This window comes from Cyprinodon tularosa, unplaced genomic scaffold (genome assembly GCF_016077235.1).
Source record: "Cyprinodon tularosa strain WSP-4 unplaced genomic scaffold, ASM1607723v1 ctg278, whole genome shotgun sequence".
In the NCBI taxonomy this organism is placed as follows: domain Eukaryota; kingdom Metazoa; phylum Chordata; class Actinopteri; order Cyprinodontiformes; family Cyprinodontidae; genus Cyprinodon; species Cyprinodon tularosa.
In genome coordinates this window covers 502,216-521,459 of record NW_024038983.1, presented here as the reverse complement: position 1 = coordinate 521,459, position 19,244 = coordinate 502,216, and the positions used below count along the sequence as shown (strand labels likewise).

The 19,244-nt window shown below is 37.2% G+C and overlaps 1 protein-coding gene across 1 annotated transcript in view; it reads right to left on the bottom strand.

Moving 5' to 3' along the window:
• The window catches only part of ncanb (neurocan b), a 259,178-nt gene that overhangs the window by 74,285 nt on the left and 165,649 nt on the right, over nt 1–19,244 (bottom strand). Inside the window, exon 10 of the mRNA XM_038290276.1 lies at nt 14,172–14,288. Within this exon, the coding sequence (XP_038146204.1) occupies nt 14,172–14,288 (117 nt within the window). The remainder of the gene's footprint in view (nt 1–14,171; nt 14,289–19,244) is intronic.

Here is a 19,244-nt window from a genome sequence, read left to right as displayed (position 1 = left end):
TGTTTGTTTGATCTGTTTGTCTGTTTTGGAACTTTACATAGACGGGATTTGGCATTCATTAGAGGGAAAATCAAACATGGACGTGAAATAAAGGGCCCAGCTCAGCCAAAAAATATGAAAACTGGATCCGAAAAAAATCAATTTAAGGTAAAGAAAATTCACATTTGATGAAATAAAGATACAGAACCACCAGGGGACAGAGAAAAAAACGTTGAAGTGTTGAATGAGATCTAATCAGTATGATTGGAAGATGGGCAAGAAAATGTGTGAAGTCGCAGCGTAAAGAAACAACCTGCTTTTTTCCAGAGAAAACCCAACCTCAAGGATTTGGTCACAGAGATTGATATAGATGTTGGTTTTCATCTTTTTTTTCTACTCAAATCAATCTTATGAGTCGCCTCCTGTGAAATGCAGGACTGTGAAAGAGCAAAAAATAAATAATGCTTTAATGTTATATGCATATCATCTGGTAAATGTCAGCATATGAAATGGTAAAAACAAAACAACACACAACAGAAAAATAAAATTCTGCCTAAAGGCACCATTACCCGCTGGTTTTAGCCTTGCATATTGGGTGTCTCTAAAATTACATTCCTTCTTTGGATGACCCAACCCTTGACTTTTATTTCAATGCATAGGATTCCTTTAGGATGCTCAGCTGGGGCCTCTGGTGTTAAGCAGTTTCAGAAACATTTATATTTCAGTTCGAAAATGATCAACATCAAATTCAAAACAGATACAAAATAAAATCAAAACTTGGTTCAAACATGAGATTACTGTTTTATATCCACAATGAAGTCTGTTTACTAAAACAACCTCTGAATAAAGGGAATGAAAAAATCAGGATAGAATTAAAGTCCAGGAAAAGCTCCATGTGGAGGAAAGCGGAGCTGGATAATGGAGAGCAGGACCAGAGTTAGGAAAGTCATTTCCCTGAGTAACAGGATCAATTACCATCTTGACCTCACTCCACAGACTGATTTAGAAAACAAAACAAGCACTTCATCTAACAGCTATTTATTTTGATTCAGCCATGAAAACCCCACTAGCAATTACTTGTTTTAATATTATTAATGTTGTTGGTCATCCAGCTGAATATTAATGGCTGAGGGCATGAATTTATTTTCTAGTCTCCTCTCCGTCTTTCGCTTAACTTCCTGTCAGATGGGCTGATTGAGGTCTTTCAGCGATTGACCATTAATAATTCCCCCAACTCTTGTTCCACTTGAAATTAAAGCTATTTACTGACCCACGGAAATAGATAGATGAGACAAGTTAATATGTTGATCTTCCCATAAAATCCATGTTTGGACTAAAGAGAGAAACAGGTGCTTGTAGTCAAGTGAAAACCAGACAGAAAACCCTTAGAAATCTCACTTTGTTAGTTCTTAAATACTCAAAAACATAAAAATCTAATATAAAATATTTCTAAGACCTTGGAAATTGATGAATACATTTTTCCAGGGTTCCAAATACATGATGTATCTTTCATGTTTCACAGGATCATATGTTTACAGCCCCAGAATAAAGCCACTCTGCTGTTTAGAGGCTGTTGCCTGTGGCAGGCATTGAGTGGAGAGCCAGGACTCTTCACTCATGAAGCCCTCATGCCAGGGGGTCACCATTTTGGTTACACCATAGATATAGAACATTTATCATCATTGAGCTAACAACCGGTGTGTTTGCCGGTGCGATAAATGCTTGATTCAAATTGTATGTATGCCACAAATCAATCCTATTAAAGATAATGAGTTTAGCAATGACATCAAAGCAGAAAGTATTTAACCAATCAAACAGAGCCCCTCACATGTTCGACCAATGGAGATGATTTGGTTAAAAGCGACAAAGCGTTCTACAAACAATGATTCTCTGCAACAGCTTTTGTAGCAACTCCATCAGGAACGGTTCATCTCTATTCCCACCTTCAGTTCAATCACAAAGACCCCAATGGAGAGATAGAAAAAGAAGTTCCAAACATTGTAAAACTAAAAGATCCCACTGACTCAGGCATACTTCACACATGTGGTTCTCCTGGACACTGTCCTCAAAGGTTTCTGCCTTCATAGTCCAGCAAACCAATTCTAACATTTCTTAAGACAAATTCTTACATTTCCTTTATTCAAGGATGTAAAAGAAAAATAGATACCAGCGATTATAATAGGATAACTGAGCGTCTAGCGCTATTTCTTCTTCATATGAACATTAAGTGCAAAGCAGAAGTGTCTGTGGTGCGACTGACTGCTTGGAGCAGCTTGTTTCAAATAAAGTTTACTGCAACAGTCTAGCAGTTTTCTCTGTATTTTTATTTTCAAGTAGGAAAAAATCTGATCATTGTAAATAAATAAGAGTGAAGGCTTTGTAGGTCGGAATAAAATGGAGGCGAGATAACAGAACCTTTCATAGAAATACTTACCACATATCGCCTTTTCATAAATGTACCAAACCTGTAATGTACTAGAAGAAAAATATCAATACTTAATATTAACGGCACGTCTGGAAAGTTTCCACACCATTTTGCACTTTACTGATTACAGTAAACCAAATTCTACAAAAATGTTTATAAAGAATTTGTTCTATTCAAATGTAATAACTGAGGAACTGTAAGCCCATATTACATGAGTGATACGTTATTTGAAAGCTAACACCTTGTAGTGTCTGAATATATACAATAAATTTTGGTGAGTAAAACACCCAAGCTGCATTATGCCCAAGCTGCATCAGTTCAAACATGACTCAAACTTGTTGGTTTTTTATTCTACAAAATAATAAGTATTTTTTTGAACAGCAGTAATAAAGACATGATTGCTTGTTGTGGCCTCTTTGTCATGCTACATTTTGACATGCTGCTATATCTGTGTTAATTGTGCTTTGCGCTCGCTATGTCCATGAAATGAACTAATAAATTGTGGAGAATCTAAGCTTTCCAACAATGTCTAACATGTCTATATTGGTAAGCATTTTACCAGTGTAATTTTCATGCATTCTGAGTTATTATTTGTAAATGCTTAAAAGGTGGGTTTTGAGAGATTAAACATGCATGTTTTTTCTAATACACAGTTTTATAGTATGAGCATTATTACAACAATGATATTTACAAGCAAAATAAAAAAACTGCAGGAGAAATAAAATTAATTATATTTTTGGACAACTGACTCATAAACAATAGCATTTCTTTAAACATGTATTCAGTCTCAGTTGCTATGGGGAAAAAAGAAAGTGGTAAATGTAATAATAATTTTAATTCCTAAAGCTGTTTATTTTTAAACAAGATGCCATTTCTTCCAGTAGAAAAAATATTTTTTTGAGAAATAAGCAACAAAAAAGGATTGTGTCGGATGAGAGAAGTGCTGTTTGAGCCAGAGCAGCTGTCATTACACAAAATCCCTGTACATAGCTATTTATAACTGCTGTAAAATTTGTTTGATTAAAGCGTTCACAAATAAACACAACTAATATTAGAGTATATATATATATATGTGTGTGTGTGTATATATATATATATATATATATATATATATATATATATATATATATATATATATATATATATATATATATATATATATATATATATATATATATATATATACAGTATATATAGATCATTTCATTGGTCTGATGTCATTGGTCGTTGGCAAAATTATGCATGCTCTTTTTTATGCTTAATGTGAACAGCAGGGCACATTTTGTTTAAAGAAAACAGCAGCATTTCTTGCTACATTAATCCAAATCTTATAAGCACTAGATGCTGTTTATCAATATTTCAAGCATCACTGGCTCTGACCAATGTGGAATTGGGACATTTTTCCACTTTGAAAAGGTTTGCATTTAGACTTACCAGCGACTAAGACATGCCTATTAAAAAAATATAGTCTAAATATCTAAATACGTCTGTTATATGTGGATTTATCCTGTGTTTTTCTTTTGAAGATATAGAATTGTACAGAGGTAAACAGAGGTAAAACCCACTCTTATTTTTTTTTTATCTAATATGCTCTCTCTGTATCATGCAAAATAATACATTCAAGAGACGGCAAAAAAACGTATAGTATTTATAGTATATGTGTACTGGAACTATAAGAGGAGCTGACACTGAGCATTTAAAATATTAACTTCACTATACAAGTTGTACGTATGGGCTGTAGTTACTCTGTGTAGCCCATTACATGTATTTTATCTAGGGCTGAAACAATTAATCATATTAATCGATTATTAAAATAATAGTCAACTAATTTAGTAATTGATTAATCGTTAACTGGAGTATAGGGCCACTAAAATGTATCTTTAGCCGACAGAGCGACCCACTTAGAGCACGAAATATACCAAGATTGTAAAAAATATGTAAACATTTTGCATTTAAGATCTAAAAAAAAGTTTTTCTCTCAATATTCTCCTTCCGGAACTCCTCAAGAGGAAACGTTTCTTTTTCATCTGGTTTAATTTCGTAAAAAATATTCTTTAAGGGACCTTTGGCTATCTGATTATTAATCGATTCATCGAAAACATAATTGACAGAATAATCAATCTGCAAAATAATCATTAGTTGCAGCCATAATTTTATGGCAACATTTCGAATGCATTTCTTACATAATGCAGCACCAAAGGGCAGCTGCTTCACCCTGAGGCTGCCCTGAATCATTATATCTAGATTTCCTACAATCATATAATGTTTCTATTATAGAAGTGTGGTTTTAATAGTAAAGGGTTAAATGTAACACAACCTTTTATCATATGGAGCGTGGGCGGAAGTTCAACTGAAGAACCTGATTGCTCTCTTACATCCACGTGCGACACAGCAATCAGCTTTGAACCACACCTCCACGAAAGCCAATAGGCATTCAAAATTCATCTTAAAAGGCCTCTGATCCACTTATCTGCTCTGTGCACAGGCAGTGGTTACACTGTATGATTTCATTCAGATGACACCGTTTCAACCCACCTCCAGCCCCTCCTTCACCATCGTAGCTAAAGCTTCATCAGAGTGTCATTCGTCACGTGCTCTTACTGCGTTCCCTGTCTCATCTTAACCGGTCTGGCAGAAGACTGCCATGTTGAACCTGGTTCTGCCAGAGGTTCTTCCCAATGGGGAGTTTTTCCTTACTGCTGTCGCTTCATGCTTGCTCCTTATGGACAGGTTCTGTCAACCTGTGTTATCCAACATCTTCCAGGTCCCTGAGCGAAGCTCTTGTATCAGCTCCACTGGGTCTCCCTATAAAGCTTAGCAGACCGTCTCGCTAACCAATAGTCTACAAACTGACCAACTACATCCATCTCCACTCCACTACCAGGTTCAGGCCTTGGGGGGAAACAGCCCTATTCTTTGCTCTTGTTCATGCATATCCATCAAAATTTATTGCAATGTATCCTGCCGAGGTCTGAGCGCCAAAGACCAAGTAATTGTATCAATAAATTTCTCCTAATTGTCTTTTCTCTTCATGTGAGTTTTTCAGATTGAACATCCTTAACTGCTTACTGTTGGACTGTTTAAATAGCTCCTTATGTCTATTTTCTTTTTAGTTGCATCATCTACAAAGCACAACACTAAGATTGAGTCTAAATTTATTCAAATATAAAATCACGTTTAACAATTATAAAAGACAATATTAGTAATATAAATTATCTTATCTGTAATGTAATAGTATCCAAAATAAACAGCCAGATTCAACCATTACCTACCAGACATTAATATTGGTACTAATTTACTTATGGACCGTGTGGAAATCTAGAAAAATAGAATCAATGTAAGTAGTGCTCCTATGTTTGTCTTTATCCTATTTCTAGGAGTAGAAGTCAATTAAATAGAACTATTTTTATGTGGAAAACAAAAAATAGCAGATCTTTAGCATCCTTCTCGTTTTTTTTATTTTTTACAATACATACAGACTAGAAAACAAGCACTCAGAAAGAGAAAAGGCAGAACTAAAGGAAGAAATATCAGAGTGGAGTTAAACAGTACAGGGCAGTTACATGTGCGTCTTACAAAAAGTAAACCTGTATGTGAAATTATATCTGTTTTTATAAAGCGTTTTTATAATCTTTTATAATCTTTTTTATTTTATTTTATTTTTTTTGGTTTTTGGTTTACGTCTATTTTTAATTTATAGCCCACCGCCCCCTGGCCACTTACCGGCTTGAAGAGAAAAAGTCAGATTAAGCAGACAGAGAATGGTGTTTACTGCACTAAACAAACAAGAACCACAGGTTAAAAACATTCACCTTCATTAAAAGCTTCATCCTTGCAAAGCCAATAATGACCTTTTGACAGTAAGAACATTTTCCAGTATCACAAAAACCTTTCTGGGATTATATCTGTTAGATGACTATGATAAAAAGTTGAATTTCTCTATAAATAAGGTTTCTGTTCCTTCAAGCTCCATAACACATTCATATATGAAAGAAATAAGAAACTTTTGTTGTGTTTGTCGAACATGCTGCTGATCGATTGTGAAATGACGGACACCTTTAACCTTAAATAATGATTATTTATACACAAATTCTTGTAGATAATTATCCTACAGACAATATCTTCCTTTAACTTTAACCATCCAACGTTTGACCTTTTTTGACTCCCGAAGCTGGAGGTCATGCTATTTTATCTGTGTGGATCAATAAACAAACCTCTTACATTGAAGTTTTTACGTTTAGCTTCTATTAATGTTTAAGGCTTAATTTAAAAGATTTAAGAAAATGCAAAGGGTAACAGAAAAATAATTAAAGGGTAAAATCTAAGGCTGGTCTCTAATGTCTGTATCAAGCTAAGTGTGATTCCTTTACGTAATCCATATTTTTAAGCAGTTCAACCCACAGTTATTACCCCTGGAGCCACAATCAATACTCCAGATTGAGTGCTGTTAACAACAACAATGAAAGCTGGAAAAAGGCTATGCATCAACATTAAAATCCTCTGTGTAAAGCTAAACCTGAAACCAACCATTAAGTTTAAATGTCCCTTTGTTTTAACAATTGCTTAAACTCATTGAAACAATAGGGAAAAAAATCAACAAAGGTTTTTTGTTTGAAAGAAGAGACCTAAGATAATAAGACAGCTTTTTCTACAGACTTAATAAACTCTGAATGAGAAACACTAATGAGGAAATCAATGTTTCACACTCTTGTTTTAGAAATCTGTTGGCTTGAAAATCTTACAAAAAAACAAAAAATATGGGTTATGCAGACCTAACTTGGAAAATAGATTTAATGATTCCTACAGACTGAAATGCTTTTACGGTAGTTGTTGAGGCTGCTGGCCTGTTGTTCCCAACCCCCCTGTCCATTGATTACTGAGATAAGACTGTAGCAGCTCCCCCACCCCTTGCACAGTGAGCCTGAATAGGAATTTTAATCGGGTTTGGACAACAGAGAGATTGATAGATGGTCCCTGATTGATTCATAAGGGTTTGAGAAAATTAAAAGACAACGAAAGTCAATAGAAAAACAAAGAATAAAAGAACAAAGAAGAATGGAAGAACAAAGAGAAAAAAAAAACACAGCAATGATTATGAAGATAAATTCTACTTTCCAGGTCAAAAGTCAGTCAAAGTGATTGTGAAGCCTCGAGTCTAGTCTATGGTAATGACATAGAGATCATCAGCAGCTGATTAGGTGGATGAGCTCAGTTACAGATTCACAAGGTGAATCACCTGGTAGCATAAAGTATATCTGCTCAACATCAGACACACTTTTTCTTTGTAGTCACAGAAATCAGCTTAGGTGGTTTACATTTCTTACATGAAGCCTCCTTGGTTACTTCTGTTGGTCGTTTCAACAAGAGAGGATCACAGAGGACATCCTGAACTTGCTGGAGGTCTCACAGTATGTATGTATCCCTCCTGGCCTGGAAACACCATGACTTCGCCCAGAATTAACTACTGGGTGCCAATGGGGAGGGGGAGTACCTCTCTGCAACTTTTTATTCTGGCAACCTAGTCTTAGATAAGACATGGAACAATGGCTAAGTATTACACCTTTTGTGTAAAGTCCTAAATTTAGAATAGAAAATCCTAAATAGATTTAGTCTTAGTTTTAGTCTTCAGGATGAAAACTATTATTAGTCTTAGTCACATTTTAGTCATTTTGATATGTAATTGTTTTAGTCAGTTTTAGTCAACTAAAACTCAAAAAGGTTTTAGTTTAGTTTTAATCAGTTTTATGTTGCATTCATAAAACGGGGCTAATCTTTACAATTTCAAATAACAACCAGATTCTTTACCAGACTGACAGCTCTTGCCTTGATACTACAATAGCTGAGTATAGAATGCTGCCAAGCAGTTCATCATTGCTGTTGGGCAGAAAACTTTGATTTATAGAATTCAAATAAACTTTTTTATGAATTGATGCTCTACTTTATACAAAAGTGTCTAAAAAAAAGTTGTAAAAATAGCGGATCTAGTTCAACACATCATATTGCTTAAAATAGCAGACAGACAAGCTATAGACAGACAAAATATACAATAAAGGAAAGGTTTCAGACATACAAGGTTTTCATCCAAAAGCAAATAGTTTATGAATTATGCATTACAAACAGATCAATTAAATCTTCATTACAACAAAAAAACAAAAACAAAGTACAAAAAACATTCTTCTTTCTGCTTTGGCAATTTTGGCTCTATTTCTGAGAATTTCCCCTCTTGTTACTGCTGCTCAGGGGGTAAAAGTAGATTAAATTCACCGGGATACACCGGGATTTGATACAACCTACATAATTGCATTGTAATGCCATCATATATGAAAAGATAGAAACAAGAGCTATGAGAAAGAAATATTCAAAGATCTATGTACCTTTTCACTTGGCTCTTTATTCAAAAATAAACAGTATTCAGTGAAATGTTTGCTTTGGATATAATGTAGGGATTCCTTTTTGTAGAAATTAAAGAAGGTTTGGTATCACCTCTTATGAGCTCGAAGAAATAAAATTTGATAGTTAGACAAAAGGGTTTTTTTACGCTTGGCAGAGGATGATCAACTACATATACAGTAGTTTATTAAGTAGCAAGGGCAGGAAAAGCCATACTGCTGAGAGCAAACCATCAGTGTGGAGTGTAAGGTGCAGTCGGAGCTATGTGCCCGCAGTGTCGCATTTCTGCACAAGCACAGAAGAGCTTGTCAGAGTTGAGCGCTCAGTTCCGGACCATTTCGGAGTATTTTCACCCCTGACTCTGTTGCCATGATCCATCTGTGGTCATGCAGAATGTACATCTCTGCACGCCTTGTGAGCGGCATGACCAAACAAGACACGGCTGCACGGTTGATACTGTTTAGCTTGTTTAACAGATTACAGCACAATGACGCATTATGAATGCCTGGCCGATCAACCAAAAAACATTTTTATTTAGTCTCGTCAACGAAAACTCACACACATGGGTTGTCAAGTTTTCATCAACAAAGATCCACATTTAGCTCATCAGTTTTTGTTTTCATAATAAAAAAATAGAGCGTCAAAAAAATAATTTCATTATCATCATCGTTGATGAAAGCAACACTGATCTCTATGCTTTTTTTTTGAATTGTTGACAGTTTATATTAATACTGCATGCAAACTGCCATAATAGCGGTGCTAACTATTATGAGCAAAAATAAATCTAAAATCGTAAGAAGATTTTAAAATGTAAACTCTATGTTTATTTTGTTATTTTAAAATATAAAAAAAACTCAGTCAACAGTGATTATGGAGGTGTTAACAGTGTCCTGCATGAATGCCTTCAATGAACAGCTCTCACTGCAACATTCACACTGAGGCTGAATCCCAAACCGGCCCCTAAACACTAACCCTGTGTTTGAGGGTTCCCACATAGAGTCCGCCACATTCAGTGCCATCCCAAACCCCATAGTGGGTAGGGCGAGTGACCGTTCAGGCCTTAAAGTCGTAGGGAAGTGGCTGTTCCAACTGTTGCATTTCCGAATTCTCCCGAATGATGACCAACTTTACATAAGTGAATAAAGTGAATGTGATTGGTCGTTTATCAAGGGGGCGGGAGGTTCAAAAGCAAGTTTAGTTGTGGCCAGTGTCTCGGCAGGATCTTGCTGACAAGTTAGAAACCTAGTGCTCCTAGGTTCCCAATGGGAAATTACATTGGGACCAAGTAGCAGATAGCAACAACACTGTCAAGGAACGCTATGGACAGCGGAAACATGCAAGAGGAGGAAAGTTTTGAGTCTGAGGTTTGATTGGCTTGATTGTGGAGGAAACACCTTCCTTCAAATGTAAGTCCTGCTGCTTTGTTGCATCTTCGACCCACTGACAGAAAATCACAAGTCAGGAAAAATAATAGTTTTATTAAACTGGTTAGATTTACTTTGAAGAAAATGCCAAATGCTTGATGTTATGTTAACCACAGAGCTACAGCGACACACTGAGTTGCTATTGAAATATTTACAGTAGTTTATACCACCCCCCTCTGTACAACCCAGGCGCTTTCCACAGCTGTGAGAGTGACTTTATTGTGAGTGACATATGATAGTGAAGGGATAGTGCTTAGGGGGCGGCTTGGGATTCAGCCTAAGAAGAATGAGCGACACACACAGCTATGGGTTCGCGTTCAACTGACAACACTTTTCATCGGATAACGTCAGGTTTTACGGCACTTATTACAGCAAACAGCCTGACAGAGCAGAATGTTTACTGCTAGTACTAGTCTGCTCCATTCAGACTTATCCTCTGGTATTTCTGATGCCAGTTTAGCAAAGCGCTTGGCAGAGTTGACAAACTAGTAAAGGAAGACTGGGCCAGAAAAAGAACTCACATTTTTGTGCAAACTTTGCCCACTGAAACTTAACAACCAAGTCCGTACGTCGGCCACGTCCACATCAAATTTAAAAGACCACATGGCGTCTAGAAGCATTGAAGCTATCTTCGAAATATCTGCTACTGAATGAGGAATGCAATAAATCATTTTGTATCCAGATAATTTCAGCAGAACCTGATGTTGCTGTATATGAAGGACCAACTCTGCCATATTTAAAAATAAATACAGAAATAAATAAATGCTCAATAAATGTATAAGCATACAATTAATTACCAACAAAAAAGTGAGACATAAATGTATATAACTCTTAATTAGCTTCTTTATTTATTTGCCTTTGTAATATTTACCTTATTTATTTTTAAGTATTTATTTATGTGCATGTTATAATATTTTTGTCTGTTTAATTCTTCCTTTGTATTTTTTTACCTTAGTTATTTCTTCGCCGCTGTTTATTTCTCTCTGCCCTTTTTACATTTGTCTCTGCCCTTTTTACATTTGTCTCTGCCCTTTTTACATTTCTCTATGCATTTCTGTCTCATTATGCAAATGAGGAGGGGGTGTGTCCTAGAGAGTCAACTTCTGCTCATTGGTTGGCTTGGCGGCCCATCTTCTTAACTCACAGAGCTCAGAATACTAAGTTAAATGTTCTCTTTTCTGTTGCTGTTGTTCAATAAAAGTACGTTTTAAGATTTAATGCGTAATTTAAAAGAAAATGTGACGAACTTGAGAGGACCGCGGCAACCAGCGGAGCTCCGAAGCTGACGGCAGCCAGGTCCGACCACAGCCCATCTGCAGCGGCCCTCTCTCGGCATAGCCGTGTGTGAAGCGTGTTGGTTAGCATTTTACTACATCGGTCGAATCCAGAGGAGGAGAGTCTGATGTCGAGTCTGAAGTCATTAGAACTTGAGTAGGGACTTTGCCAAACTTTGCCAAATACAACAAAAAATCGCCATCATAGCCTGGCTATAGACCTGGCTGCCGTCAGCTTCGGAGCTCCGCTGGTTGCCACGGTCCTCTCAAGTTCGTCACATTTTCTTTTAAATTACGCATTAAATCTGTGAATGGGCCATATGGTGATGCTTAAAAGTATAAGGTTCTCGCCTCAAATGATCTTAAAACATACTTTAATTGAACAACAGCAACAGAAAAGAGAACATTTAACTTAGTACTCTGAGCTCTGTGAGTTAAGAAGATGGGCCGCCAAGCCAACCAATGAACAGAAGTTGACTCTCTAGGACACACCCCCTCTTCATTTGCATAATGAGGTAGAAATGCATAGAGAAATGTAAAAAGGGCAGAGAGAAATGTAAAAAGGTCAGAGAGAAATAAACAGCGGCGAAGAAATAACTAAGGTAAAAAAATACAAAGGAAGAATAAAACAGACAAAAATATTATAACATGCACATAAATAAATACTTAAAAATATAAGTAATTAAAAAATAAAGTTGAAGATTATAAAGGACAGAAAAATTAATAAGGTAAATATTACAAAGGCAAATAAATAAAGAAGCTAATTAAGAGTTATATACATTTATGTCTCACTTTTTTGTTGGCAATTAATTGTATGCTTATACATTTATTTAGCATTTATTTATTTCTGTATTTATTTTTAAATATGGCAGAGTTAGTCCTTCATAGCTGTAAGTTTCAGAAATTCTGTGTAAATAAAGGCTTCAGTGCACATACAGTATACATTCACTGCATCCAGTATTTTCCATTTCTTTCTATAAATTATGATCGCAATTTTAAGGGTGAGATATGGGGTTCTATTGTAGAGAATTGTGGCTTTATTTACCAAGTGAATTGAACTAGTTCATTTATAGGTTATATGAACTTACTTAATTTTTTGAATAAGTGAAATATGAACGCGAGCTGGTTTATTTCCATTGGTGTGAACTGAATTTTGAGATCATTCTTTTTAACTATGAACTGGCAAAATGTTGGGTCTATGGATTTATTCTAATTCAAACAGAAAACTCGCACAAAGAGAAAAGACAATTAGAAGAAATGTATTGATACAATTACTTGGTCTTTGGTGCTCAGACCTCGGCAGAAAACGTAGTGCTGATTTATGATGGATATGCATGAACAGGAGTAAAGAATAGGGCTGTTTCCCCCTCAGGCCTGAAACTTGTGGTGGAGTGGAGACAGATGAAGTTGGTCAGTCTGTAGACTGCTGGTTAGTGAGAAGCTATGCTGAGCTTTATGGGAAGATCCAGTGGACTGAGTGAGTCATACTATAGCTTCACTCAGGGACCTGGAAGATGGAAGTCCAGTTTGGATAACACAGGTTGACAGAACCTGTCCATAAGGAGCAAGCATGAAGCGACAGCGGTGAGGAAAAACTCCCCGTTGGGAAGAAACTTCTGGAAGAACCAGGCTCAACATGGTGGTCTTCTGCCAGACCGGTTGAAATGAGACGTGGAATGCAGTAAGAGTCTGGGAGGAATGAAACTGATAAGTTGATGGTGGAGGAGGGCATGGAGGTGGGTTGAATTGGGGTCATCTGAATGAAGTCACACAGCGTATCCACAGCCTGTGCACTAGGTAGTAGACAAGATGCGGATCAGAGGCCTTTTAAGATGAACTTTGAATGCTGATTGGCTTTTGTGGAGGTGTGGTTCAAAGCTGATTGGCTGTGTTGTAGGTGGATGTAGGCGAGCAATCAGTTTCTTCAGTTGAACTTCCGCCTAGGCTCCATTTAACGAAAAGCTAGATGAATAAAATGAAGTATTCCATAAGTCATTCAGATGTTTGTGTGTCTCCATACACTCCTACCTTTCTACTCTTTGCAGGGGTTTGTGCCACCTGCTGCCACTGCACTTTAATCAGCTACTCCACCCCTCACTGAGCTCCCAGCTGCTCTGTGGACAGCCTGTCCTTGCGTTGCTCTGTCACACACACATATTCGCACAGGCATGCAGACCCACACATTCCCTGATACACCTAAATCACTGCACCATCATTTTCTGACAGCCACACTCTCACATCTCACAGTTGAGTGGAAAGATGAGCTGCCTACTTCTCACGGGGCACAAGGTGAAAACACACACATTCATGCGGAAATAATCGCACACACAGCTGAGCCTCTACACCACAAAAAGTCTCTGTCACACACGGATGACTCCCAGCATATGGATATTCCCTCTTCATTTTCAATCAGGAAGCCTGATCCAAAACTTGTGGACCTTCCAGCACACAATTCGCTTCTCTGAGGTTGGATCCAAGGTTCCAAATACAGACTGGAAACACACATAGCAGAAAGCAGCAGGCATTTCTCCCCACACATCTGATGCTCAGTGAGCTACAGATGTTAGCCTCAGCATATGCTTGTCATTGTTTCCTCTCATGCTACAATCACACAGCATGCAAATGCAGCTGCTTTCCAACAAGGTCTCTGCACTTTGACCTAACCTGACAGGGCCTTACCAATCTCGCAGTTCTCTCCAGTGTAGCCCTGAGGACAGTAGCAGCTATAGCTGTCACCTTCCTGCAGGCAGCTCCCGCCATGGAGACAAGGGCTGGTCTGGCATGGGTTACTATCCACTGTAAAGAGAAAAACAAGAATATTTAACAACAATTTCCATTTATATAAAAAAATAAAATTACAATTGTAAAGGTTTTGACAAGATTATGAGCTGCAACAAGTCTTCCCTTCATGCTGACAGACCATCTATGCTGTCTATTACAGATGGAGCAGCAGAGTTGACTTGACTCTGAGGTTTTCCACAAGGCAATGCAGTGTGTTTTATAGAGTTCCCTGCCTTTTGTTGTTTTTCTCTCACCAAACGCAGCCAACGAGTTAAGGTCCAAATAAATCAATGAATCGTGCAGGACGGAGAATCTGTTTGTGATGCATGATACTCTATTGCTGCATGTGTACTAAAAAATATTTTAGGTTGCTCGCAATGACTCTGTGTTCCCTCAAAGAGAAATGTTTTGGCAGATAAATGGTGGAGATTGAAAGGATTAAGTTATAATTACTGCTCTTAGATTTTAGAAGGGGACCTGTGAGAAGGAGACTTCAACAAGGACAGTTAGAGCACAGAGCGATTAGCACAGAGTATCCTTCAATTCAGCGAGTAAAGAGAAAGACTGTTGGGAAATAGTTAGATTAAGTGTCCTTTTATTATCCATTCCTGATAGAATTGCAGGGCCCTGACACAATCTGTCAGGCCATCTAATACGCTGTGTTCTTCTCCATAATAACACCCAGACTCCCTTAATGATGTATGAGCAGGGGGATGCTGAGCAAAGCACAGACTGCATTTCACCTGAAAGCCTGGAAATATCCTCAGTTGGGTGGAGGTTTACTTATTCACCTACATCTGTGAAAGGATGTCTATATCCATACACATTTCCAACCGTAATATATGGCATACTAGAGCGATATCTATCATCTTTAAACCAAGAAATAAACCAATGTAAATTAAACTGAATGTATCCATCTGAAAAGCCTCCTGTCGAATGTGTTTGCAAATAGAGGGACATTCATTACGATTCTTTGAGCTTATTTGGTAAATAAAGCCACATGCCTCCCATGTCAAACTTTTTGCCAATCACTGAGGAAATTGAGGCTATTCCAGCTAAAACTAGAGCAGCCACCTTTGTTTTGCTTCAGCTTTTCACCTATAGTTGACGTGTTGACGTCGTACACGTCGCTGCCTTTCATTGGTCTAAAATATATTTCTGTATCGAGGCTCACGCATCTGTTGGCTCCTGCGATGATGCATATTCAGGAGTTTGTGAATTCCTAAATCTCAAGACAATTCATCCTGCTTACAAGGTAAGCTGTTCCTGTGATTAGGGCTATTGTTACCTGGCTCATCAGCTTGTAATTCGGCCTTTTCTTGGTAGGTTTGATGTTGCATTACTCAATTGATTAATTTGGCTTCTAGATACAGAAGTGTTATTAGATAAAAACTATGATGGCTGGAATCTGCCACCTCTGTCTATTACACAGCCATCCCTGGATTTAGAGTCTTTTGCTGCATGTCTCTCTCTCTCTCTCTCTCTCTCTCTCTCTCTCTCTCTCTCTCTCTCTCTCTAAGACAACAAGTTTAACAGAAAAATGAAATGTGTGTCAATCTTTCAAAGTAAAAAATGAGGTATCAATTGTAAAGATGTCATTACTTGAATATATAACAGGTGAGCCTAATTACTGCATACTAGGCAACACTTAAGGGAGATTAGGGAGCTGAGGCAGTGAGGGAAAGTAATGAATTATATCAGAAACTGGGAAAACAAGCTTTTTAAAAAATTTTGAAATTTACATTTTACATTAAGCAGAACATAAATGAAAAAAAAAATATATATATATATAACAACTGAAAATATTCACAAAAGGAAACAACAAAGGTCACCATCATTAAATGGCTTCAGAAAAAGCAATACATTCGTACGTTCGCAAGATTTTACAAGAGGAAGACTTTCTTTTTGTAAACATTTAGTAGAGTTACTGAAGCTCCAATCTGTATTTATCCCAGCATTTAAGTTTGAACATTAGAAGAAGATTAGCTTGAACTTAATGCATCTTGCCTCTTTACCCCAGGATTACACATAGCTCTCCTTTATCAGTCCGGCTCCAAGATGTGCCCATATGTATTCTTAAAGACACGAAGGCCGTCCTGCTTACATTGCCTCCAACACACAGTGACATCATCCATGTGAAGGAAGGCTTTCTACTCTGTCTAATCTGGCTAACAAAATAACAATGCACATTATGTATAAAGAATAAACCTAACAACATGCATGTTTTTTTCCCCAATTTTGCACTTTATTATTTTTTTTAATCGTACAAAAAAATTATTAAGTCAATCTCCTTCCAACAGTAACAAGACATTTATAGTTAATTGTTTTATAAAATACACATGGAAAAAAAAATACTTTAGCACAGCAATGAAAAAAACGCTTCAAAAAGCAAAAGCTTGCAGATGATTTTGTCAGTAGTCAGCAGGGCAGTGGCCATTTATCTGGCATGTGTGCATCTGGTCAAGCTGCCCTTCTATAAAGTCTCAGACTGCAGGAATGAGACCAGTTAGACAGACACGTACCACCAAAGAAAAACTGTGGTGGTAAACACAGTAGAGCTGACAGCAGAGGACTAGTTCATCAAGCTGTCAGAGGAAGCGAGCTCTGAGGGGCCACAGGGGTGAGCTCCTCATGGCCGCTTCTACTATATATCAATCCATAGAGTGATAAATTAGCCCAGGTTCTTGCTCCAATCTGCATTAATTAGACACACAGCATTTTCTTTAACTGCTGAGAAAAATCTGTCATTCAGAAGCTGTTTGTCATTTGAGACCATTTTGATGGCTTGTGTTTATTCCACTGTGACGGAACATGTGCTTATCCCTTAAAATGACTCTGAAAGCGTCCTTCGATTGGTCCAATTTCCTCCTCAAAAGAAACCATTTCTCAGCCTAATTAAATTGGTCCCAGCAAAATTGCCTTAATAATGACTTAAGAAGGACTTGTCCTCTAGCTGCTATCTGCACAGAGTGAAATATGGCTGTCGTGCTGTCTGTGGCGGCACAGTGAGCCGAGCTGCAACAGAACAGGACATTGATCCAATCTGCAGACAATTAGTAACGACTTATTACACCCAAATGGGGCCGTGTTCTTCACCATCTGTCCACAAAAAACAGCCGGCAGGCCTGGCGCTAAAATTCCAGGTATTGATTGTGTGACAAAACCAACATCAGATCCATAAAGAAAACATTCAGGTTGAATGTATAAACATTTACGACTGGTTTTGTCTTCAAATATTCATACCAGTACAGTTTTTCTTGCCTCTAAGGCCTTTTTTTCAGTTTTCTGAGGAATCATTTTAAACTTTCATATGCAAGACAAAAAATAAATTAAAATAGCATGGAAGAAGATAATTTTGTTATGAAGATGCCCTGGTACATAAGAAAAAATAAAACAAAATGAGAGGATTATAATTTAGTACAGAGAAGAGGGTGAGAAAAACTGGAGGAAAAAGCCTTTTTACATGCTGGCTGCAGCTTATGATTAATTACATAGCAGTCTCAAAATAGGTTACTTCCTCAATCCATACTTTGCAGCTGTCTTCTGCCACACATAAAGAAAACCAGAGAAGAGGGGAGGGAGTCCAAAAAAAGACAGAGATGGTGAAATAGACCGATGATGTGTAGAGACAGTAAAAGATACATTCAGTAAACCGTTCAGTTTCAGATTAGTGAGCTAAGATCTAAGGTGTTACACAAAATCTAAGTTATCTGACGTGATGGAGAGCTTTAGGAACTATATTATGTGACATTATTCCCTTTGAACATCTCAATAACAGGGACTTAGTGGTCTCAGGTCGGACCAATGTTTTTAAAATCTCTACAGATCTCAACATTGCTGTGGTTTAGGTTCCTTCTTCATTTTGAGTAATGTAGTGATGCCCTTCCCACACCTTTGCTACCCATTCCTGGCCAGCTGACTGAAAGATGGCTCCCAACATTTATATCAAGCTTTAAAAAATACCAAGCTCTGTCATTTGTAGAAAATATGAACATTAAAAGGAGCAAAAACCATCACTTTTCATAAGATGACCTGACTTGTAAAATAGAGCGAAAGGTTGGATGTCAGGTTACAGTCATTAAAACATGACATGGGTTTCTTATTATAATATTTAACCACTAAGCATAGATCTCTTATTGATTGTACAGCATATTAAGACAAGAACTTATGAAGCTGTTTAACAAAATTCTTTGACCTGATAGAAATCATGTTTTTGACAAACTTTGCTACTCTTGTTATGGCAACAATTTACTAATCTATTTTTATTTCATAGCAATTATTAAACAAAATTAGATTATTAACAATTTTTTATTAAACTTGATTAATTTCACAATGGAGAAAGTAACCGATCCCCCTAACCTATCCCATTGGGGAGCAGTGGGCTGCCACTGCGTGGCAAGCATTCCCTAAGGAATTGATTGACTTGCCACCAGTGCAGAGCCTGCTCAGGGAACAGAACTGGCAGTATGGGGGCCTTTGGTCTGTTATGGAATAGGGCAACAAAAAGAAAGCTTCCACTCTCCAAGAAAAGCATGAAGTACTGGAGCAATTTAATAAGATCCTGAAGCAATGAACTGGATTATTCATTCTGCAAAGGGCTAGGGTAAAGGTATGGTTTTAGGTGAAGCTCAAATCTTGAACAATACTAGATGGTCTCAGTCAGCTATTAGGAGCTTTATACAGAGGCAATTTGGGAGAGATCACTACTTTAAATCATGATGTCACATCGGATATCAAAGTCTCAGGAATTATACCAAGACAGGATCCCATTCAAGGAGATTTGACATAAACATGTGACATATACTAATAAAACCCTTTCAAATCAAAACATTGATTACTAAACTTCAGTATGATAAAACATCTGACATAAACATCTAAGCTCTGTGAAGCTGAAGTCAATTTCAAACCCTGGCTTCATGTCTGTAGATCAAACAAGGTTACAGAAAACAGGCAAAGGTAATGTTGTACATT